Below are 25,005 nucleotides of genomic sequence, written 5' to 3'. Positions count from 1 at the left end.
GTTTGTCGGTAATTCTTTTTTTTTTTTACAAATAAAATTTGGAGTTATTAGAAGAAGAATTCAATTATTGGACTTCATTATTGCAAGTTAATAATACAATACATGTTGGCGTTAAATATCAATTTACTCACATGCATTAGGTCATTAATGCAAAAGCCAAAGCCAGGGTAGAAGAAGAATTCATTTACTTTTTCTGCAGCAAAGACAAAACAAAACAAAAAGAACCCCTTAAACCAAAAAAAAAAAAAGTAACTAAAGAAAAATGTGCCTGGCGAGTTAAGTTTAATCCTTGGTGTCTCGCTTGGACGTAGCCCTCTTCATAATTAGTTCTCGGATAAGCAAGAGGGAACCCCACTGCCTGCAGGGTGAAAGGCCAAAGCTGTATCGGGATTTGCATGAACTTACACTTACTCCCTTCAACTCGAAAGTACTGTCTGTTACCTTCGTCAGTCCAACAAAATAGTTACCTTAGAAATTAACTTGGCGACTTGGCTTTTACCGGCCTGTCAAATCAACCAGCTATGCAATTGGAGACGAGTTTAAACAGGACAAAACTCTTAAAAAAGAGGAAGCATAACGCAAGAATCACTACACTTCGTGGGTTCTTAAGAGAGTCCAGCTTGATAATTGGGCCAAAATAGTTCATTCAATAGAAGCTTCACAATTCATATGTTTGGTAGTCTTGGATCTTAGACCCAACGATGATATAAAATCAACCGTCTCTGCGACCCATTGTTTAAACAAATAGTGGATTTCTCAACTCTACATGAATTTCACCTTCACCATATATGTTAAAGATGTTAGATCCTGGGATTTGACATCGCCTTGATCACCTTAGATCCCAGATCCATGGGAAACAAACACAGCCAGGGGCGGAGGGAGGGGGGGCCGCCTAGGCCATGGCCCCACCCTGGCCAATGAAAAACAAATTTCATTGAAAAAAATAATAATTTTTTAATTGCACTATATATTTTTTGGATTTGAATTCAATTTGGTCCTACCTAAATCCAGAGGTTGGACTGTCGGCCCACCCCTAAACACAGCCCTGTGCTTGTATATAGAAAGAGTTATAGAATACAAGTTTCACATTAAGAGAGGTTTCAGGAACTAGTTATTACCACATGATTATTTTGAGTAACTGAGCACAAAATAGGAGTTGAGGTTGACAGATCTGCAATGAAAGATTGACTTTCAAATAATTCATCTTCATTACTTGATAGGATGGGATTCAGAGGAAATGGTGGAATACTTTTTTATCGAGTGGTGCCACAACAAACAATATTTTGTATCATTATTCGTCAAATTAGAAGCCAACTATGGCAGGGAAGTTGCTATTTTATGGTTTAATTTGATATCAATCTTGAATCACGTTGAGCTATAGTGCAATAGAGAGCTGAAAACAGAATTACGCTTCGCCTAAGTATCAAGACTGTGATATCATAGGTAAATGGTGCGGATGACAGAGTAAGTTAATTAAGGAGGTGCGACTATAAATTAATATTGAAGTTTGGTGGTAAAATTTATTGGTTTTTTTTTTTGTCATGTACTTAGAAAGTTTAAATATTCTATGAATATTGGCTTTATATTTCAGGTGTCAAAAGAGTTCAAAGCTGAAGAATTTTAGAATTAGCTAATAATTTTGTCAGTATTAATATTAAAATTTTGTTACATAGAATGTTTTTTAGAATATGAATATGTTAACAGGGCCATAGTTCAATTTTTGAAACTATAGTTCGGCTCTTATGACAAAAAATTCCTAGTTACAAGTGTCACAATCACAATAAAGAAACTGAAGTTTCCAAAAATTGAAAGTATTCTCTCACACACAAAAAAAAAAAGCTGCAACAAATTAAGCACTAATTTTAAGGTTGGGCGCCTGGTTGGGCACCCGACAAATACTCAATACCTGACCAGACTCGGGCCCAAAAAAAAGGCATCGGGCCAGCCCGATTAAGCCTAGTTCGGCTTGATAAGATTTTTTTAATATATCTTTATTGATTTTTATATATAATTATAATATTTTATTATGATTAATTATATCTATATATTATTTTATATTTAAAAATATATTTTAATTTAATCGGCATGCTCGAATTTTTAAGTGTTGGGCCAAGCTCAGGCCTGAGTTTCAGGTGTCAAGCCGGTCCGATGCCCATGCTTAACTAATTTTACCAAATGAATCATCAATTTAATGTACTATCAAATCATTCCTTCAATCAAACGCCTCCATCCACCGGATAGAAGATAGACTTAAAAACTCTCAACTTTCGCAAAGAGCCAGTGAAGAGGTAATGAAGTCCAAAGCATTCCAAGCTTCTCAAGTGGAAGACAAAGAAAGACTTCCCATAAACCTTTCTTCATAGCTCTCAACCATTCCGGGGCGGAGGCTGGTGTGGGTAATTGCTTGCACAAACACACTAAAAATTCCTATTTTCATATAGATATTACACGTTTATGCTGATTAAAAATTTAAAATTTTATAAATAGTGCCTCTTAGCCAGAATTTTCTAGTTCTGCCGCCGCAACCAGTAGAAAGTATTTGTGATATTGGTGATATTAACCACTATTATGTTGGAATCTTGACTATATGACATAGAACAAAGTCACTACTTTATTGCCACACCAAAAAAGCCTTTTACCTTTTTGTTCTGAAGAATATTTTCTTTGATACATCACTGGCAGGCCCATTTCTACTGATACAAACATTTTAGTGCCAACCTAAGTAGGACCACTAGATACCTATCATGATATGACTCTTGCTTGCTTATTCTGCATACTACTCCACTCCAAAAAGATAGTGGTTCATGATTTGATCCAGAATATACACATTGATAGAAACCACAATGAAAAGGGAAAATGATCTTGGAATTATTTTATGTGATTGCAAACAATGATATCACTTGGACTTCCCTCTTTGTTTGTTCCCAAAAAAATTGTGGCCCATAAATTTTAGAGGCACCAACCACTTTTGGAAAACTAATATTATAAAAATGCAGAGGCAACAATTTTGGAGTTTAGAGAAAAATGGAAGCTGGGGTCATGAATAAGGGATGTAAAATAGGTGTACCTAGTTTTAAGTTGCTGAGAAACGGGTGGCGGAGCTAGAAATTTCGGGTTGAGAGGTATTATTAATTAAAGTTTCAAGAAGCACTCGTATGTATAAACAGTAATGGGGAATGACGTATCAATACGTAAATAAATCAAATTTTATAAGTATCAGTAACGTGCACGCATGAATATAATTGTTGACTGAACCTTCACACCATTGTCACAAAAAACGTGAATGGGTAATATACGGCGAGGAATATTCGGGTATAATACGGTAAAGTTGTATATCTCAAGAAATTCTCAGAAAATTTTTAAAAAACTTAAATCGTTTAATAAATCTTAAAAATTATAAAAAAATAAAAATTATCAATAATACAAAAAATGCATATAATACATGCTTTTTCACTTTTTTTTATTTTGTAGTATATTTTAAAAAAAAGATGTATTTCTTTTACGTTTTATACGACTGACTGTATTTTGACATATTATATGTGTTTTTTTCGAATAAGATGTGTTTCCTGTGACAATGGTTCATGCATACACGAGCTCGACGTGCAGCTATATTATGCACCTTGAGGGCATCATTCCAACCTTATAATAGGTAGATATTGAAGAAATAAGCTAGTCACAAATTTTTTGAGATATTTGGTTTTTACTTATTTCTTTCTCTCTCACACACATACATATTTACGAGTTTCTAAATTTTAACACATACTAAATATCATTTTTCAAAATTTTTATATACGACAAGTAAATTTTTTTAAAATTTACATGATTTTTTTTTGTTCTGCTCTGCCCCTGCTTGTTGGCACGTATAGAATATCATCAAAATAAGAAAAGAAAAGAAGACTAGTCGAAGGGAATAAGAACAAGTCTTCAAAAAGATCCAAAAGGAACCGACCACTGGCAGAGTTCTTGGCCAGGAGAAGCCGGCTCTGGATTTTGATCCCGACCACATTCCTGCTTACAAAAAATGCCACCAGTTTCCATGTGCTTCACCAGAATAGAATCCAAAATATGAGCTAAGCTTTATAAAGGGTTCATACCCACCAGGGGCGGAGCCAGGGGGGACCTTGGCCCACCTCAAAAAAAATTAAAAAAAAAGTTACATGTAAATTTTTAAAAATTATATTTGTCTTAGATAAAAGCTTGATATTTTTGACATTTAGAAATTTTAATTCGTCTCCTTTCAAAAAAAAATTTGGCTCTACCCGTGATATCTACCAAAAAAATGCTGCCAAGAAAGCCACCAAAATGGTTGTGGTTGTAAAGTTTGGAACATTAAAAAATGTAGCAAGTGATCCCAAAAAAAGGAAAAATAATTGAGGAAAGAAGCTTTTTGATCTTCCTGATCTAAGGATATTAAATATATATATATATGTCGCTTTTACAAGGTGAGCCATTATTAGGAGCTGCTGGAGCCTAAGCTTATCTTAGCCTTGACATTTTCGCTTCACTTTTTCATCAAATGTTGTGATAGATTTGGTTTATATGCACCAACTTTTATGAAGATAGGAGCCTTTTTCCGTCACGGGATGTGAATGATGTGGTTGATGTGCAGTTCACTAGACGTTTCATTTTTTTTTTTTTTTAAGGAACGAAGAATCTCAACCAGACTTATCATAAAATTGACCATCCTAATCTAAGTCAGAGCTGGAACCAATATGTAAATGAGAAAAATTTCTCTAAAAACAAGAAGTTTAGTCGTAAGAGCATTTAGAACGTGAATGGAGTCAAAACAACTTTCCTCATGAAATTGCATACTCCCATGTGGTTGTAAAATGTGTGGAATTAAGAAAAAAATGAGAATTATGAGCACCAATGTGTTTAAATTAACTTCAAAGTTCATTTCCTCTTAGAAAAACTTCACATAATGCAACTTGTTGTATTGAACCCCAAAAAAAAAAAGTTAAAGTGATTTTTATGTATGTAGAGACTCGAATTCATTCGCCAATCTTTTGTTATCAAGAAACCACCAAATTGTAAAGCATGCTAATGAAAGTAACATTGAGAGAGAGAGAGAGAGAGTCATACTCAAACTGGGCCAGGGAAGGGATGAGGATTCCTTATCCCAGTGATTGAAAATGTGCAGGACTACCCATCACACATATATAGGCAACCAAAGCTAAGGAGGACCTGAGAATCATGTGGGTCCCAACGCGTAGATCCAATGAGAGTCGGCCAAGTTGCGAGATAAGCCTTATCGGCATCCGACCATTTCTTCTATGAAAGCGGAACAAAGAGAAGGAGGAAGAAAAAGAGGAAAAGGGAGAAGGTATTTGATCATAGTCGGCAAACTCATGACTCGGACTCGAATCGGCAGATGATCGGGTCTGCGAGTTGACTCGTAGACTCGATTGAGTTTTAACAATAACCTGAATCGAGTAAGTCAGGGGCGAGTTAAGGTTAAGCCGAGCCAATTTGATTCGTGGCCAAGTTTTCTAGTGATCCGAGTTGACTTGGGCGATTCACAAGCCAACTCGGCGAGTCAGCCATACATATGAGATTGATCAAAGGGTGTGACACAAATTGATAAAGACGAGAAACTCAACCTCTGCCGTGAAATACTTGCAGGAAAGAAAAAATAATAATTCTCTTAAAAGAACTTTCTTGAAGTGGGAGTGTGTGATGAATCACCAAAAAAAAAAAAAAACCTTAATTTGCTGTCTAGAACTCAACTCAGCATGAGGTTATTCTTTAATTTAAAGAAATTATAAATTAGGAGCTTCACTTTTTGTCTCGAGCTACAAAAAATTATAATTTACTTTTTACAATTTACAAAAAATTCATGGGTTATCATCAACCAAAGTTGTGTTATTAAATAAATGAATAAAACACCATTAGTGTCAATCAATTTCACATTGGTTAATTTATGTTAATTTTTTTTACTATGCAAAGTACTATTATAGTTTACCTTATATTACACCTAATGAATGGTTTCTATATAGTATTAGTGGTTCATTTGAATAAGATACATCACACAATCCAGATCCAAAGCTTAATCGTTCTTTATTAAATGATCATAAGATATTTCACATATTACAAACTTTTTCTCTATAATAATAAGACGGATTTAAAGTGAAGAACTGAACAGGCCTGAGATGACCAAAATGCTGCTCTCTTTTGAAAAGTAGATACCTCCACCTGCGAGGGCAAAAATGGAAGGAGAATTTTCTTTTTTTTTTTTTACAAAAATGCATAGACAATGTTCTCTCTCTTCATATAAATATACCCTTAATTTTATGTGTCATATAAATGGATACATGTTGTTGGAAAATATTAATAAAATAATCACAAATTATTTGCATTGGATTTTATGAATAGGGGAAAAAAAGTTCTAACTAAGAGGAATCAGTTATAAAATTTAAAAAATTTTAGAGGCAATAATATGTAAGTAAGAAAAATTATCCGGAAATATCAATATGAAAATAAGCATTTTTGTGAGCATTGTGGGCAATTGTCCACACAATGCCTACACCTGTCATGGTCCTTAGTTAAGGACTTTAAGGCACTTAAAAAACAAAAAACAAATGAAAAGTTTAATCTATTCAGTTATTTATAAATTTACAATTTATATTGCATTTTTGAAAAAAAAATGTAAAATAGAGGAACCACCTGGACAGCCACTGACAAACTAGATGTTTGTGTAGAGTATTGAACTGCTTACACATTATTACATCAATTTAAGGTATACATGTAAAGTTACTCTTTTTTTTTAGGTGAGCAAGGGGTATGAAACCCACCGCCCGAAAGAGGCCCGAAGGCCCCCCCATTCCCCCTGCCTCCGGGGTCCTAAGCTGCGTCGATGTCAGCGTCGCCTATAAAGTTACTCTTTCAAATAAGTGAATTAACAACTATTTTTTCACCTTAGAAAAATAACTTTATATGTGACACACTGTAAATTAACACTTAATTAAGTTGATCATCCCATTGGTAATTACTGTGTGTAGTCTTTACATTTAATTGTCTAATAAACATACAAAAATATGTTTTAGAGAGAGAAAGGGACAAGGAAAGGGGCTGCAACTACAACCCCAGTTGTCCTAATAGCCCGCAAGATCGACCTGAGTGTAATGCCCACAGGAATTGAACTTGAGATTCACTGTCGATCGACCTGAGTGTAATGCCCACAGGAATTGAACCTGAGATTCACTGTTGATCGACCTGAGTGTAATGCCCACAGGAATTGAACCTGAGATTCACTGTGGATGCACCGCTAGTCCAATCGGCACACTACTTGGCGTCAAATATATATATATATATATATATATATATATAGAGAGAGAGAGAGAGAGAGAGAGAGAGAGAGAGAGAGAGTTTTAAGTAATTGGTTTTTATTACATAAGGTAAGTTGCTTATCATTATGTAGATATAACTGACCTTTTACCAAAAAAACACTAAAGAAAGAACAAAAAGATCTCAGAACTCTAATGTGAAAATCACATAACAGAGCAAGCGTTTGGGTTTTCGTCACTGAATATCTGGGGCGCATAAGCTTGCTCCGCATAGTAGTGCCGGGGCGGCGGCCAGTAGGGCCAGTACTCACTCTTCTTCGCCTCGCTCTTTAATTCCTCTTCTCCTTTCCCTTCTTCCCCTTCCTTCTTCTCACCCTCTTCCTTTTCTTCCTTCTTTGCTTCCTCTTCCTTCTTTTCTTCTTCCGGCGGCGGCGGCGGTGGCGGCACAATGGTCGCCTGCTTCCGTGTTTGTCTGTAAATATATTCCACCAGCTTTTCTGGATCCACCACTCCTTTCACGATGACCTTGTCGTTCTTCAAGTCCGTCTCCACTGATTCCACACCTGCACGAAGTAAACTAATGCGTCTTTAGTCTATGAGCCATTTAATTTTAACCCGAGGGAAGAATCCCTTTACATATTTCTGCAAAAAAATTCATGCGTAGAGTAATTGATAGATGAACGGTCGTTTTCTGCTTTGTCTTTTAGAAAACACGGAGGTATCACAATGTGATGATATGATCTTCTTGAATATGTTCCATCAAAGGATCAAAAGAAATACAAATAAAGAAATAATGCGGCATAACTAAAGGTCCCATTCAATTTGATGAGTCTCAAAAAAGTTTCTATCATCATCCTAAGATGCTTCACATAAGAACAACTGATATGAAATAAAAGCTCTGGGAAGATCATATATTTGTTATTTTTACAATTGGCCTAAGTTGACATTCTTTATATATATATATATATATAATGGGGTTATTAGATTCTTTTAGCCACTTGTCCATTGAGATCTCTCACACATGCAGCCATTCTACTGTAAGTTAGAAATTCTGCAACCATCCAAATCTTTGTTCAATCACAATTGCTTGCATAAATGCAAGGTGAATGTGATTAAACTAGATCGAAAGAGGTTGGAGGATTTCTCCATCACAATTAACGAATATATTGGATCAGATGCATACAACAGTTTGTTGTAACAAGGTAAAAGATATATATATATATATATATATATATATATATATATATATATATATATAAAGAGAGAGAGAGAGAGAGAGAGAGAGAGAGATGACAAGACGATGGTAAAATGGAATCCACGTAAGAGGTTGCCAAAGTACAGAAAAAACCAACGTAAGCGTGGGTCTTGTGGGTGATGATTGGTTCTACTTTCTTTTTTGGGGAATTTTTATTTATTGACCACCCTTAGAACGTAATTCAAAAATAAGGCTCATACTTCCACTTTTCTTTATACAGGCCTCTTCTTTCCTGGTTAGCAATTGTAAGTCTACTTTTACATTTTCCTCTAAGTGAAAATGTGAGCTAGGATAAAGAAAGTGACAATAATTTTCCACCTTTTTGAGTAGAAAATGAAAAGCATTTTTTACCTGACATAACAACGTCCAAAAGTTTAACTTTCACAAATTCTACATGTAACTCAGGAGGCTCTCCCGAAAACCAAAAAACGCTGGCCATCTATTTAAGTTATAGGTAAAGTAGAACCCTCTAAAGCAAATTCCTAACTTTCTCTGAGCTTTTGTTCCCTCTTCTCCTGAGGTTGAAGTTAAAAAAGAGCACAGGGAGAACAGGAGCACATGGGTGCCATCATGGTGGGGGAAGAAGTGGAAGCCGCAAACAGCCAAAGCAAACACGCATAGACACAGTGTTCAAGGACGAGGGACATGGTACGACTTGTCCTTTTGCAGCCGACCATGGCCCCTCAATCCTCTGATCATCGCATATTCTCCACTTTGTTCTCTTCATTTGTCACCTACGGTAAAGTTTTTCCAGATGAGCTCCACTTTGGATCTCAGTATAATATCGTACATCAATCAATTAAAGAGTTTATATTTGTTGTTTGCAGTCCAAATAAGTAGTACCTATAAAAATCAAATTAACATAGAACTTCCCCTGGCATGTCCGACCACCTGCACCATCTTAAAAGAGTTTTCATCACGGTCATTGGTAGGGCTGCACAACGGGTCGAGCCAATTTGGGCTCAGCTTGAACTCACTCGAAAAAACTTGACTCATTTATAAACGATCCGAGTTCGAGCTTACAAAGACACTCGAAACAATAAACGAGCCGAGTTGCTCATTTATACTCAACTCGACTTGCAAACATGTACTCTATATAATATTATCAAAACCGGTTTCACAAGTTATACGAGTTGACGCTTACATGAGTTAATGCTTACACAAGTTAACGCCTAAACAAGTTAAATGGGTTAAACGAGTCGAGCTCGACTCGAGTTCGAGCCAAACTCGAGTTTGATTTTTTTGAGCCGAGTCGAGCTCGAGCTGGCCAAGCTCAAGCTGGACTCGGCCATGTGTGCAGGCCTAGTCACTGGGTGAGCAACAAAGTCTCTTGAACTCTGATATACATATATTAAACATCAACAACATTTAAGGGCACTTGGTTACATCTAATGTCATGTTTGATGATGTTCATATTTTCAAGTTGGTGCATCTCTCTGGTCTTACAAGATCAGTGGGATGTAATTTAAGGAACGAGCTTTTGTTTGTCTGAAAATGAGCTCGGAAGTGTATGAAACGAACAAAAACGGAGCATATATGAAGATCAGATTTCCGTTTCGTCTGGTTAGCTTTTGGAAATAAAACATCACAATCACATGGAATCATGCAACACTCACAGAGAAGATCATGCACCCTTTTTCTTTTTTATCTTTTCTTCTTGTTACCCATGCACGGAGAAAGAAAAAGAGAGAGACAGACAGAGAGTGCGGGGAAGAGAGAGACCTTTCATCTTGTGTATACGTCTCTGGACCACTTGAGCACATGACTCGCAATGCATCCGAACGGTCAGGACGACCGTAACAACGACGGGCTGCCAACCACAATATCACAAAGTAACTACCAACACCATCAATCCAAACACCGCGTGTGCATGCACGCACACACACACATACACATAAATTTCTAGTGTGTGAGGTTGGTAAGCATATATATATATATATATATATATATATATATATATATATATATATATATATATATATATATAGGGAAATTGGTAGTTATCAGATCCTTATACGTTACACTTGATAAGAATCATTCAAAACATTGACACTAAAATGATCAAATAATAAAGATTAACTTGCAAACATAGAAATCAAACTACTTTTTCCAGAGCCTTAAATACCACTGAAAAGAGAAAAAGTTTTAGGTTTCTCCTTCTCGCTCTCTCTAGTTAAAAAGTATTTCTGATTCTTGATAAAACAGTTTGGTTTTTATATTTACAATTAATCTCCACCATCTAATTTTTTTGGAGTTATTGGTTTTGATTATTCTTATTAAAGTCTAGTATAAAAAATATGATAAATCTTTCTCTCTCTCTCTCTCTCTCCCTTTATATATATATATATATATATGCCAACTAGCAAAATCTAAGTGACCTATGCAAGGTAAACTAAACATAATATCTAACAACTAAAAGCTTCGTGAGTAAAAGTTAATGGCAATAACTACCATACTTACTAAATACCAACAAATTTTTTTATATAGGAGAGAGAAAGGGGTAGGCAATGTCAGTGAGCAGTAGTTTTAGCAAATAGTGAAAGTAAAGTAGGTCTGTTCCCATGCAAATATTTGGTGAAAAGAAAGAAAAGAAATCGTCTTTTGGTGTGTTTGGTGCCACAAACATGAAGCAGAGAAGACGTTGTGGGCTCTGCTTTTCTTTTCCAGAGTTATGAAAGGAAAGCTGTCCGTCCTTCCTACTTTTATCAATGGCCGCAATTAATGGCAGCAAGTAAAAGATCAACTCAGAGCACTCAAAGAAAGAAAGAAGGCCTGCGCGCTGTGCCCAAAAGGGGAAGGCCAGCAGCCACTTGTTCTGTCAGGTGCACAAGAGAAGAAGAGTAGAACAGATCTGGACCGTATGTTTCTGGATCGGAGGGACGTCAGAACTGTCCGGCCCCCAGAGAACCACCTATAAATATTGTGGTTCAGATTTCAGTGGGCATGTCAGGCCAGATCGGTCCGCACATCACCTTGCTCCTGTTTTCGCCATGTAGGCGTTCAGTTTTTGCCTTCCCTCAAAGACAAAAAGAGCAGTAACTCCCATAATTCACTCCCTCCTTTTCTTTTCACCCTTTGCTTTAAAGTTAGGCAGAGAATTAAATGAAAAGGTGGCAGTGAATTCTCTTCTCTGCTTTGTCGATAACGTGGACTGAAGTTTTAAGAACATTTTGAAAACTGTTACTGCAGGTAATGTTGCAGTTTGTTCAGAGGCAGCAACATTTGAAAATTTCAATGCAGAACCAATTTAAGACGATTTTGTGTTAAGAAAGATCACCTTATTCTATATATGTATATATACAGAACACAAGTATGCATGAACACTCACCTCTTCTTTCTTCTCTTCTTCCTGCTTGGGTTGTTCCTCTTCCTTCTTCTCCTCTTCTGGTGGCTTGGGCAAGGGGGAGATGATTTCTACTTTCTTCCCGCTCTTCTTCTGGATCCGCTCACACACCTTCACTGGGTCGGCATCCTTCCCTTTCACTGTTACCCTGTGAGACTTGCTATCTGCGTACACCTCTTCCACACCTACATATTTTTCTTCATTTAGCCAAAAAAATAGCACATATATAGGCTCAATCTAAATTTTAAGCAAAAAAATGCATTTCTTTCTTATTAATGTAGTCATGGACTACAATTTAAGGCAAAGTATAACAAGGTAGAGGTGGATTTATCAGTAGCTATAAAGTTGTATGCCCGCACATATGTGTGTGTGTGTGTGTGTGAGAGAGAGAGAGAGAGAGAGAGAGAGAGAGAGAGAGAGAAGAGATTAAATGTGTGTGCGTGAAGAGAGGTTAAAATCGTTGAACTAGTCTTCCTTTTACTGCTTCAACTTTGTAATTGATCAATGAAAGACTGAAAGACTTTGGACATGCAATAGTTTCGACCATGTAAGTTGGAACCACGTGCAAGGCAAACTAATTCAAAGCAAATGACAGGAAAACATTTTCACTGGTTAAGAAATACGTTCTATGGGCATGCACGGTAATAAAGTAATTTCTAGAAAATTCTAACAAAAAAATATTTTTAGAGAGAGAAAGAGAAATATTTTAGAGAGAGAAAGCATAGTTACCGCCACGAGTTTGCTACTTAAAAAAAAAAGCAGATGAAGTATGAAAAGAGAGGGGAAGATCCAGTCACATTAACCTCAAGAGCTAGGCAATCTTCAACCTAAATCAATACTTCTCAATATCTCAAGATCATCAAGACACCAGCGCCGCATAATTTTGCTTGTGAAAAAGAAAGAGAGAGAGAGAGAGAGAGAGAGGGTGCAGGACAATGGTGTGACCACCCAATAATTTGCTTAAAATAGACTGCTCCGGAACTAAACCAGGGCAGCGGTGATTCCAGAAGATTACTGTAAGAGAGAGAGAGAGAGGGAGGACCTGGGAAGCCTCTGAGGGAACGTTGCACCTTCCTGGCACAGCCTTCACAGTGCATGTCCACCTTCAACACGATCTCTGGGTTCTCTTCCTCCTTCTTCTCCCCTTCTCCTCCTTCTTTCTTCTCCTCTTCTCCTCCTCCTCCTCCTTCTTTCTTCTGATCTGCTTCGGCTTCCCCTCCCTCCTTCCCTTCGCCGCCTCCTTCTTCCTTCTTCTCCTCTTGTTTCTGCTCTTCTTCCTTTGTCTCCTGCATTGGGTAGCGATGAAAAATTATTGTAAAGAAAAGAAACGACTGAGTTACTGCGCATACTATTTTTAATTAGTTAGAAGAACAACAAGTCTTTCCACATATCATAAATTCATGGAACTGCAGGATTTTGAACCATGCCGTTCGGGATATCGAGAGACCTTGTTTTTCCTTTTTCTCCTACTTGGACTTTGCTAAAAATGTACTGAAACTGAAGCGAAATAATAGAGGAATTAAAAAGTAGGAGAGAGAGCGTTTCCGATCAAGATCTAATAGGAAATAAGAAGAATTAACAGACAATAACTCGCCCTGTAACCGATTGTTCCAAATGAGAGAAAAGAAAAGAAAAGAGCAACGCTGAAATATTAATAAGTTCACATAATTTTTTAACCAAAAACAGAAACAAACACGAAGAACAAAAACTGTTTCTCCTTAGAAGAACGAAAAATTCGAAAACCATAAAACAGTTCAAAACTCCAATCCAATGCACTTGATCAGTAAAGGGAAAAGCGCCGAGAAAATCGAAATCTTCACCACCAACATGCTCTCCTTGTTCTCAAAATGATGACGGAAAAAGTAAAGGAAAGATCCAAAAAAGGCTCAGCTAACCAAAACAAAAACTCGACCATTTGTTCTCTTCACAAAGAGAGAGAGACAGAGAGAGAGCTAACGAGAAAGAGGGAGAGAAAGAGTTTCTGTTCAGATAGGAAGAGAGTTTTTCTGTTAACAGAGGAAATGGCTCAAACGTACTTCACCCATTGCAGAGAGAGAACCAAAGAGAGGGAGACAGTTGCAAGTGCTTCTCTGAGTTTCCTTTGGACCTTCCTTCGTCTTCGAGAGGACAAAGGCCTTCTCTTTTATATTAGAGAGATGTGCAAAAAAATTTTGAGGCAGAGAAAGAGAGATAGAGAGAGACACTTACAGTGAGTTAATTTGGTGCCATCTTGTTTTGACTCGGCCGGCGTCACGCTGACGGACTGCCATCCGGTCAAAGAGAAAAGACCAAACTGCCCACAAAACTCAGGGGAAGTGATGGGTAGCTGCTCTAGAGGGCAACGTGGTTTTTACCTAACGATAAATTGGGAGGGACATGTCCGTAAATATCAGGAAAGAGGAAAGGAACTTCGGCCTGTGGGCATCGGATGCCGGAGAAATGGGCAGTTGCTCTGTCAGAACGACGGTCCGCCACCCACTCGCTCGGTCGTTGGTGGCGCCGGTGAACGGACGACGGGAACCAGCTTCGCCGGATTTTTCGGCTCTCAGCTCTCAAACTCCTTTTTCTTTCGCCGGTGTTTCACATATGGGTTTCGATCGCGCACCCCAAATGGAGATTTTAAGGGAAGTTAAATGTTGCCAGGATGCGCCGGAAGTAGCCGATATTTGGCCGCTAAGGTTGAGATATGCCACCTTTTAATTAATTAAATTCTTTTACGCTTTTAAAAAAATTTATATATTATTTGTTTACTTAGCTTTATAAATAAATTTTTAATAATTTTAGCCTGTTAAAAACCGATTTAACCGAATCGATGAACAGGCTAATCGGCGCGACGGCGCCCGGTCGACTAAGTTCAGGAACCGATGCATTGGAAGTTAGAACTACTCATTCCCTATTAATTTGCTAATTAATGTATCAGTGTTAACTTTTCAAATGATATACCAAGCCATGAGATCTATTTAATATGTATTATTATCATTTTTTACAAAATCAAACTTTTAAGATGCAAAAAATATAAGGGTGACACCCAAGTTGAAAGATGTACCATAAGTTTGTTTATCCTCTAAAGTAAACCAAATATTAGAGGCATAAAAGTATGACTTTGAGAGTTTTATGTTAAACATTTAAAAAAAAAAATTGATGATATAATAAGAACATGCTTAAATTTGTACCTTTCATTTAACTATACATTAAAAAAAATAAAAAATTAAGCTTATTTTATTATGTCATAAAAAATATGAACGGCTTTATGTAAAAGACTGTCTATTTAACTCCTTGCACAAGAAATATGGCCTTATAAAACTCATAAGTGAAACCGGGGTTGATACAACGGATGGCCAAGAGCAAGTAAGTGGTTGTCTTTGTTGTTATCGAGTGAAACCGGGGTTGATACAACTGATGGCCAAGAGCAAGTAAGTGGTTGTCTTTGTTTTTAACTGTTGGGACATGAACTTCCTATACTTCAAAAGAGAAGACACTTATATACAAGTTAAAACATAGTTGAAGTTTATCTTAAAGCATCAAAAGCAGGTCTGACATCATACGAGAATTGGGGACAGTGTGGAGGTTTCGAATTTCTTGTTGGGCGGTAGGATGAAATACTCCTTCCACTCACTCAATAAATTGTAGAACTTAATTTTAACTTATTCCAAAGTTAGACATTGTTGAAAATGTGGTACTGCTTGGAATCGTTAATAGTGTTTCCTTCCATGAGCACAAGGTGAAAAATAGACTCTAGTTCTTCTCAATATGTATCTCCTTTTTTTAATAAAACCTTGTAAGAAAACAGACTATCCAACTTCTTTATCAAACCACTTGAAGATTTCAGAAGAAAGATATCTAAAGATCATGGAACTCAAAATCTCTAAAGACTCTTGTTGCCTATCTCTGAGACCCTTCCTCTCATTGTCAATCTACTTTTTCTTGAAAAAATAAAGGTTAACATTCATTTGATTTTGATCCTCAAGGAGTGAGTCACAATATTCAAAGTTGTAAGTTCAATTTTTTACAAGTTATATTAAGGTTGCTTAGTTAATGTTTCTTTATTGTGAGTTATTATAGGACTGAAACTTGGGTTAGGTAAATCAAAGTAGAGAAATAATACCTTTATTTCATTAAGGTAAACCTATCCTGATTTGAGCTAGCAAGAGCTTACTTAAACTGGCCAAAAGGTACCATATATATTTTCACGCCAAAGATGTATTTCACGCCAAATATTTTCTCTTTTTTAAAGGTAGTTCTTATTATGAACATACTTTTTGAGTTTTAGGTTAAAAGAATTATATTGGTTTAAGTAAAAAAAAAAGTGACTCTATTTAATAAATTTTTCATTTGTCATCCGGCTTGTTTAATACCTGCTTCATCTCACTTCCTAAATGCAGAAGTGTTTACTTGTTCACAAACTTCTTTATGCAAAACATTTAGTTAATCTCTTGCTTTATATTTAAGTATGGCTTTTAGCTAGCTTCACTTCTTATTCTCATAACCGTTGACAAAGTCTAGAATCTGTTACCTTTTGTCTTGACAAATAAATTGTGCACTATAAGATTCTTGAACTAAAAATTATATTAAAGAAAGCACTTATAGCATTTTTGTTTTACATAAAGCTATCATTAAATAATATACCTAACATAAACACACTGGCTCTTAAGGTCTATCAAATATAATTTACGAGTACAAACAAGCTGATGTAAGAGAATTAATTAGGTGATGTAAATTAATATGCAGTAATTGGAAGTTAATGATTTCGTTAAGAAGGGATTTGCAGTTTTGCAGGACGTACTCCTCCGCCGAAAGTGGTGATTTGATGCCAGTTAAGTTATTTATTTATTTATTTATTGTGTCCGGGGCCCCCAAATTGGGCATTGGCTAACTTATTTTTAATATTATTTTATTTAAATTATATATTGTATAATTATTTATATTTATAAAAAATAAATTATTTTTTATTCTGCCATAAACAACTTTATATAGTGAACATGGGTCTGTCAAAGATCCGGGAATAAGGGAAATGTAGAATCAATGTTGTAAATATCAGTTTCCATTTCGTATCAGCAACTTTGATAAGGATATCAGTCCTTAACATATCACCTGTAATCCATGGACTTTCAATCCCTTCCATCTCGGATCCTAGGAGCTTTGAGACTCCAAGATGCTAGATCCATGCTTTCAACAGGGATGTCCTTAGATACCTTGTCTGATGGATTCCAACAGGAACCTGTAATTCATGGATTTTTAATCCCTTCTCTGACTGGGCATCTACGAATTGATGAATATATAAAGGAGACATTAAATTCACGGTCCTCAACTCCGCCCCAAAATCTGCAGTTTCATAAAACAATGGGTTTGATGTGGGATCTTCACTTCCAGTACCAGAGCTGATGTTCCCGAAGAAAAATATGCGTAAATTAAGCAGAAGTTTAGTAATCATAATTGACAATGAATTCATGGGATTTATAATCCACAGAAGGAGAAGAGGTAGTTGCATATCGTAAAATGCATTTATAAATGCCACAGTGGGATTTTGCTTGCTGTTCGTTGAGTATTAACGGCTGTAAATGCAGATGGGAAACAACTTTTGAGGTAGGTGACTACAACGTGGAGAACAGAAGAAGAGGGAAATGCAAATTGAAGAAGGTTAGGTCCAGCACCGAACACATTAATAACATTCCTGTTAGGTATATATATATATATATATATATATATATATATATATATATATATATATATTCATTCAGCTGTACATTAACATGCAAACTAGTTGAGGAATTACGGCAGATTACCTGGTTCAGCCTGAAGGATACTTGTACAGTAAACATTACAGTTGACGAATGGCAAGTATTGATCTTATGAAATAGTATATTTAATTTCAAGCGGAGGATTTTATGCCTGCCATCAACCTTGGATACCATATTGACGATGACCATCGAAAGTTCAAGTCTTATCAACTGCAAAACGCCAAAATCCATTTGTTCAGTAATTAATGATGCATGAAATATGTACAACTGACACTGTGTGATGCCTAACCTACCTAAACGATGCGTAACCTCTTATGCTTTTGCTATTTACTCGTTAGTAGCATCTTTATTGGGTCTAAAACTGCAAATACAGTCTTTCTTCTGAATATGGCAGCTGGTATTGAATTGTCTGTGTAGATATTAAGGCATTTCTGTGGCTGTAGGTTGCAGTTGAACATTGGTATCGTTCATCAATTCACTTGTCCGTTATCTTCAAGCAGCAATGTTTGATATCGAGGAAGCAGCTTCCCAGGTTCAGCAATAATGCATGCCACTTGGGGTGCTAACTTGAAAACAAGGCATGCAGCCAGTGCTCCTTTTTCTTCTTCCAATTGTCTTGAAATGGGATTTGACAGAGATAGTTTTCTATGCACTCTAATTTTATATACAGTTAAACCCTTCTTTTTGTGAGGAATGTAAATTTAAACAGACACATGCCTACTGAAAGGAAGACGGCAGAGGAGATGAGGCTCAAGTTCAGAAACTGTGGCTCCCTTGGCTCTGTCCACTCAGACACCTTCGTTAAGGTGGATTTCCTGTGTTCAAGGTATGAATTCATCACCACTAGTGAAGAGATTTCTTCACAAAAAAATAAGACAGAAATGGCAAGACAAATGAGTTGACAAATATTTGCTTAGTCGTTGTAGGAGGAAACGTCCACTCGTGATTGTAGTGGGCAACTTTCAGTATCGCTAAGCGCACGAGACTTGTTTTATTGGTTCTTTTTTACGCTTTCTCTGTGATTTATAAAGACAAAAGAATCAGGATTATATGCTATGGTTTTGATATGCTGACAGGTTTGTGATCCCAAGATTGACAACGGAACTGGCAGACCTTGTGAAGCCAGAATGCACCGGCATTGAAGTGTATAATCTGCAGCATTCTGCACCTAAGGCGAGTCAATAATGTTGCTGTGGTCATAATACTGTTGATGTTGGCAACCACATGCTAGACATTTTTGGATATGTGTGTGTGGACCCTTATAAGGATCTGCTGCTAATATTGGGAAGTTAGATGGAGCAAGCCGTCCTCGTGCCCTGTTGAAACCAGCTTTTGTTGTTGATCTTCCGACGATGAAACCATCTTTTGATTTTCTGATTATAATCACCTGACGAAGGCACTAGGGATAAGGAGTTTTGATCTCATATGAAAGACTACATTGCTTTTATTTTTGGTTCTAAAGAAATTTGGTCCATCATTTCCAGAAAACAGTGCAGGAAGAAGAAAAGATGTACCTGCAGGGACACACTGGTCTGTAGACTGTACAGCAAGCAGGAAGGAAAGTAATTGGCTTGACTAATGTTGCCATGAATCACATTTTGAGAGACATTGGAAATTGAGCTCAGCAGGTTTTCAGCTGGACTGGTGGTGGAATTTCGAACTTACTGTAGTTGACAAAGAACATTTTGTGCTCTTGTGAACCTTGATATTTTCACTTTGACCATGAGGGCAGCTACTGAATTGTTGACCTATATATTTAAACATATCTAGGGGAGTTATCAACGCCTTCATTCCCCTAGTCCTGTAACCTTGTTCACGTTCTCCTTTCTTTTCTTTGGAATAGTAAGCTGGAGTTATCACGCAGACCCCCTGTCAGAGAAGTCAGCTACAAAACATGTACGGAACAATCAAAATAAATTCTTTATCAGGAGCCCAATTCAGAGGCTTAACCTTTCAGCAAAGATTCATAATAATTTTATCACTTTTAGGTGATAAAGCAGCTGCACCATGTTCTTGTTCTTTTAAAGGACTCGTTTATATTCTCACTGAAGCCTGAACCTACTAGTATCCTGTCCAATTGTTTCTGGAATCATTTTACCTGCATGTTCTTCCTTCCTAGAACCCTTCGACTGCATGCGGTGAATTTGTCCAGGAACTCTGGAAAGCAATCAGTCTCATTTGGCAGCAATTGAAGTATATTCTCCGATTCTACCATTCCCGTTCTTGCATACTCAGTTTGGCATGAAAGCAACCTGGAAATGCCATTCTTTATGGTCTCTTATAGCCATAATCCTCCAGTTCTTAATGGTAAATTTCTGCATTTCTATCATAGTTTCAGCAGATCTGAAACTATAGGAAGCAATTTGGGTAATATTCACGTTTTTAAGTCTGTATGTTAGTCCTGCGGATGTCTTCAATACCACTGCAAACTGGCCTACACCAGTCAATTTGCTTCGAATTAGTAAATAATGTTCTGTTGGGGATTCTATAAGGCACATTCAACTCTTGAGGAATAACAAAAACATGCGCATGGTCAAATGTTTTATACTAGACAACTGAATTCGGCATGAAAAAGCTATCAAACGTAAACATGTTTTTGTTGTATCATTAAAAATTGAGTCTTTTTGTTAGATTTTGGTTTATTTTGGTTACACGTGTACAAAGGATGCCAATTTAGTTTAGATCTATTCCCTAAATCTTCTTGAAATCTTATTAATCTCCAGGGTTGGTTTTGACGTTGCTTCTGTGCTTCTCTTCTGGTGAAACTTATTGCATGTTTCCAGCTGCTTTTAGGTCCAACTCTATGGGTCTTGATTCAATGTAGCCCAGTTCCTACGTCCTGAATTTGGTAAATATAGGATCAGATCACTTGTACTGTATTATAGTCACAGATTCAGAACCGTTCTCGGCTTGGTGATCAGATCTCATAGCTGTTAACACTTAATGATTCTTCTGTATTGCATTTTCATAGTAACAAATATGCAGGGTTCTTCTGCACATACGGCTGGCAGATAGTTACAGCACTGGAGGATGAAGATGTTGATGATCCTAAACTCATTTTTCGCTTTTATTGCTAAGCTTTTTCGAAGGTTATGTTTATTCCTTATCAATTTAGTCTATTACTCCAAGAATTTATGAGAAATGTTATGGTTATTCTAGGCAGAGTGTTAGAAATATATTGCAGACCGACGCATTGAAAGCAATTCTCTCTTTTCAGATGATCCCCATATAGCTCTGTTGCAGCAGCAAACATGATGTGATCTTGACCTTCGGGTTCCACTGTTATTCCACGTCACTGATAAAAACACATGTTCTAGACGAAGCCTAAACTATCTAAATGGCAGTCAACACAACTTGGGAGTGTTCTACTCAGTTGAGCATTCAAAGTCAAAGGATCTGGGATCTGTAACCAGGAGGCTTCTTTGGTGCAAGGACGTGTTCTTGTTTTTCATCAACAGAGAAACCATTCTTAAGGTGGAAAACCTGAGGCTGAACACACTGGTTTAATCCGTTGTACTTCCTCTGCCTCAGTTCAAGAATCAAGACTCTGTGGTGGAGGGCCCCAAGAGGGTCTACTTTTCACCCAAGGGGCTATAATGAGGTTTGAAACTTTGAACCTCTACCATCTCTCTACAGGAAAGAGGCCTTCTCCAGCTGCATTAACACCTTGAGATGTACTGGAGTATCATGCCATTGATAGCATTATCAAAAGCAAGCAAGATTGGGCGTCCGAGTCTAAATGCAGTTTCTATCTGTCACTCTCGCTCTCCCTTCCTCTAGTCCTTCCCCCTCCCCGTCCCACCCCTTTGACATGGCCAAGTTTGTAACTCCATAATGAAATTTCAATACAAGCTCAGACAAAGTTACAAGGAGGAGTAGAAAGAAGGGAACCTCCATGAAGATTTCTGGATCTTCATTCTCTCATCATGTACACTCATCATGTACAATTACCTTACAGGCACCTTGATCCAGCCATTTGCAAAAGCAATGGCCAGGATGACAAATGGTGTGGACATCCCAAATATAATGATATATGGAAGTGGCGTCTTCATTGGGTTCTCCCCCTCTCTTTCTCCTGCTGTCTGCCAGTACCTGCACTCAAAGCCATTACATCGCCAATGATCACTTCTACCAAGGCTAGAAGTACTCCACTGAAACATTTATGTAAAAATCGAAACCCAGTTATATCTATTTAAAGAATATTTCTTCCAGCCATTGGGTGCAGCAGAGATGTTCGTGAAGACAGAAAATAAGAATGATGTCACCACCAGTTGTGAAAGTAGGACGTAATGTTTCTGGATTTGCTCCTTTAAGGGATGCTGCAGGAACAGTTGGCTTTTCTAATGATTATCTTCCAATTTAGGGGATAATTCTAGTTATTCGGTCAGTGGTTGTTATTGTAAGAAGTAGGTGCAGAAGCAAGTGTTCAGAATGTACCTTAACCAATATTGAAAGAGACAAAACAACAAGCAGAGGATTAAAAAAGGATCCAAACCTCATGTTTTTTTCAAAAGTGTATCGTTAGCTTCTTTCTCAAAAAATATTTAACAGTATCACGTAGGTATGAGTACATGGGCAAGGGTCATAGCAATTGTTCAAAAGTTGGGTTTGGCATTATGGCTTCATATGTATATAGTCTATACAATCATATGTAATGCACAAGTACATTACATTTTAACGCATATTTTATTCATCAAGTAGTAGATTAACAACTAAATACTAAATGATGAAATGTCAAAGATACAGAACTAGCTGACATTTGAAACTAAAATGTTATGCAGTAAATTTAGTCATTTTTCAACCTAAATGTGAAAGCAAAGCAATCCATACAAGAAGTAACAATGTGGATGACTCTAGCTAGAAGAACCCTTGTTGCAGGGGTACTGATTATATCAAAAAGGTTCTCAACAACCGAAAGCATGAAGTTTGATTCAAAAAGCAAGTTGCTGGGGTTCTTTGAAAGTGAAAGTCTGCATGTTTAGGGACAGTTATCCCCTTATCTTTCTGAAAGTAGTCGACTATAGCACTAGTCTTGGAGATTTTGCCAATTAGAGGTCGAATTGCTCTAGGTCTACAATATCTGCAACCGGTGCATTTTGTCTCTTTGCCATCAAGTCATCTTTCATATGTTCCTAATGAATGGTAGCTCGCCGGAATTCTGAGAGGAATTTTAACTCGTCCGGGAATTGAGTTAATGGAATCTTGGATGAGAAGAATTTCGGGTAACAATAAAAAGTCAATGTCCAGTCAATCTAGATGCTTTTGTTTACCATTCTGATCCGTCTGGATTCTTAGAATGTAATGAACTGAATCTCTCAACCAATCTTCAAGCTTAGTGAAGGAAATTCAGAAGTATCGGATCCTAGTTTCTGAAATTCCTGGAAACATAAACAATCCCGCAGATAATAGGGAAAAAGGATGTGCAGGCAAGAGTTCGATTCTCAATATGAAGTTATACAACCAGGAAGATTCCCACTGTAAAAATTTTTTCTTTGGGAAACAAGACTCCCTCAGGTTAAACCAACGGAATTTTACAAGCTTTTAAACCTGTATAGAAAATACACTAATAGAAAAATGTAAATAAAGAGAACTGGCAATATGACGTGCTGTTTTCACTCATTATTATCTGGCTGAGTTTCCACTGAAGCTCTTTACGAATCTTGCATTTTGATTTTCCATTTGCAATTGTACGTCACATTATAAAGGCACAAGAATCCATATCCACAAACCTAGGCTAAAAAAAATTGAGAGAACGATGCCCCTTTGGTGTTCAAGCAGATTGAAGGAAAAAACAGAGATAAAGAGACATACTGCTCCGGTTCTTCTTCTCTAGTAATAAACTTCTTCTGCGCAGGCTTCGAATCCTTTTCCCCACCACCTGCGATGAGAAAGCAGAGAAAAAAAAGTCAGAGAAACACAGCCAAATGGGCAAAATTCTCGGTTGATTGTCTTGCCATATATGATGTCTCCCACCTAACTTGGCAAACACTCTGGTTCTAGGACGAGGAGACCAGGAAATGGCCGGGGTATTGAAGCGCGCCAATGTGTGAACCCTGGCGATCGAAGAAGACGATGAAGAAGGCGATGACGAGGGCGTGGAGGATAACGGTAGCAGGGCAGCAGTCGCCATGGAGGGAGAGGAGGAGGAAAGCATCGCCTGAGCCATTGCTTGGCAGAATGATCACGCTGCCCAAGTCTGGGAATTTGGCTTGCAGATATAGATAACGCTGAAAATATCGACTTGCCAATGCTTGGTTGTCACTTGTCAGGTCACTCATCCAAAGCTCTCACCCTCACCGGAAATGACTAAATAACACCCACCTTCGGATATTTTTCAGAGTTTCGAAGTTTCTGTTCTTGTGTTCTTGTCTTGCAAGTAGAGCTGCACAAGCAGTCGAGCCGGATCGGTTCATACTCACCTCGTTCATTAAAACTTGACTCGAGCTTGACTAGTTTATAAATGAGTCGAATTCGAGCACAAATGCATACTTGAAATGTGAAACGATCCAACTCGACTCAGCTTGGCTCGACTATATAATAAATGTTGAATATAATAAGATAATAGTTCAACGAGTTAAAATGAGTTAAGTGAGTCGAACTTGAGCTCCACAGTGTATCGTTGAGCTCGAGCGTGTTCTATGGAGCTTCACTCGAGTTTGAGTTTGAGTTAAGTTCAAGCCTACTCTATAGAACTAGACTCAAGATTGAGTCGGGTTGAGCTTGAACTGGGTCAGTTTGAGATAGACTTACCTAGAACTGGGTCACCGTCCGACACGATATTCATCAGCGGATACAGAGCGATACTGATGACACTGCTTCCAAACATTGATCTTGCCCGAATCGGCATCCGAACCAGTTTATTTCCTTTGCATTATAGTAAATGGAAGGTTGATGCAAGCCAGTGTTAAAGAGACTTTACCGTTATTGTTATCAGTAAATTTTTCCTATTTAAAATAGTTAAAACTAGTTCAAACTATTTTTATGAAAATAAGAAAATTTAGGCGATTTGTTTTGGTCTGTCTCGTTTCGGTTTCACGTTGACACCAAGAGTATCGGCTTGTTGAGGGTTGATACTGACCCGTGCTGATAACATTGATAAATTAGCTGGGGAACACCTGTTTAGAAACATCAATAAAAGGGCACCTATGTGTATAAAAGTAAATATTAAATTTGTCAACGTAAACATAAAAGAATTTTAAAGAGTTGGTGTGGGCAACTGACCACACCAGCGCACATGTCTAGTTGGTGCAAGCCAAGTTTGAGCTGGGTCACAAGCCACACGGGCTGACAATGTGTATCAGGTGCAATGGGGATGTGGTTCTGACACGGCACCTAACACAGTCAATGTGTGTCGGGTGCACTCGACCGGCCTAACCAAATTTATCT

At 37.3% G+C, this 25,005-nt stretch overlaps 2 protein-coding genes across 2 annotated transcripts; both read right to left on the bottom strand.

Moving 5' to 3' along the window:
* Positions 1-7,365: 7,365 nt before the first annotated feature.
* On the bottom strand, positions 7,366-14,072 carry LOC116257688 (heavy metal-associated isoprenylated plant protein 7-like). Its single transcript, XM_031634643.2, has 5 exons — positions 13,918-14,072; positions 12,924-13,167; positions 11,867-12,066; positions 10,261-10,348; positions 7,366-7,846 (listed from the first exon to the last, which is right to left on the bottom strand). The coding sequence occupies exons 1-5, from the start codon at positions 13,924-13,926 to the stop codon at positions 7,488-7,490; spliced, it is 900 nt and encodes a 299-aa protein (XP_031490503.1). The 5' UTR covers positions 13,927-14,072; the 3' UTR covers positions 7,366-7,487.
* A 7,423-nt stretch (positions 14,073-21,495) lies between these two features.
* LOC116257082 (uncharacterized) lies at positions 21,496-23,896 on the bottom strand. Its single transcript, XM_031633696.2, has 3 exons — positions 23,593-23,896; positions 23,431-23,497; positions 21,496-21,711 (listed from the first exon to the last, which is right to left on the bottom strand). Exons 1-3 carry the CDS (start codon positions 23,783-23,785, stop codon positions 21,567-21,569), a joined length of 405 nt encoding a protein of 134 aa, XP_031489556.1. The 5' UTR covers positions 23,786-23,896; the 3' UTR covers positions 21,496-21,566.
* Between the last annotated feature and the right edge of the window lie 1,109 nt (positions 23,897-25,005).

Source organism: Nymphaea colorata, chromosome 7, assembly GCF_008831285.2.
Source record: "Nymphaea colorata isolate Beijing-Zhang1983 chromosome 7, ASM883128v2, whole genome shotgun sequence".
Taxonomy (NCBI): domain Eukaryota; kingdom Viridiplantae; phylum Streptophyta; class Magnoliopsida; order Nymphaeales; family Nymphaeaceae; genus Nymphaea; species Nymphaea colorata.
This window is presented reverse-complemented; position numbering and strand designations above follow the sequence as displayed.

Coding starts and splice junctions, on each gene's coding strand:
- LOC116257082 (XM_031633696.2), bottom strand. CDS start 23,785: ATGGCTCAGGCGATGCTTTCCTCCTCCTCTCCCTCCATGGCGACTGCT. Junction 23,498..23,592: donor CAGAGTGTTTGCCAAGTTAG/GTGGGAGACATC, acceptor TTCTCATCGCAG/GTGGTGGGGAAAAGGATTCG. Junction 21,712..23,430: donor AGAGAAGAAGAACCGGAGCA/GTATGTCTCTTT, acceptor CTTTGAGTGCAG/GTACTGGCAGACAGCAGGAG.
- LOC116257688 (XM_031634643.2), bottom strand. Junction 12,067..12,923: donor TTCCCTCAGAGGCTTCCCAG/GTCCTCCCTCTC, acceptor AAAAATATGTAG/GTGTGGAAGAGGTGTACGCA. Junction 7,847..10,260: donor ACGTATACACAAGATGAAAG/GTCTCTCTCTTC, acceptor TACTTCGTGCAG/GTGTGGAATCAGTGGAGACG.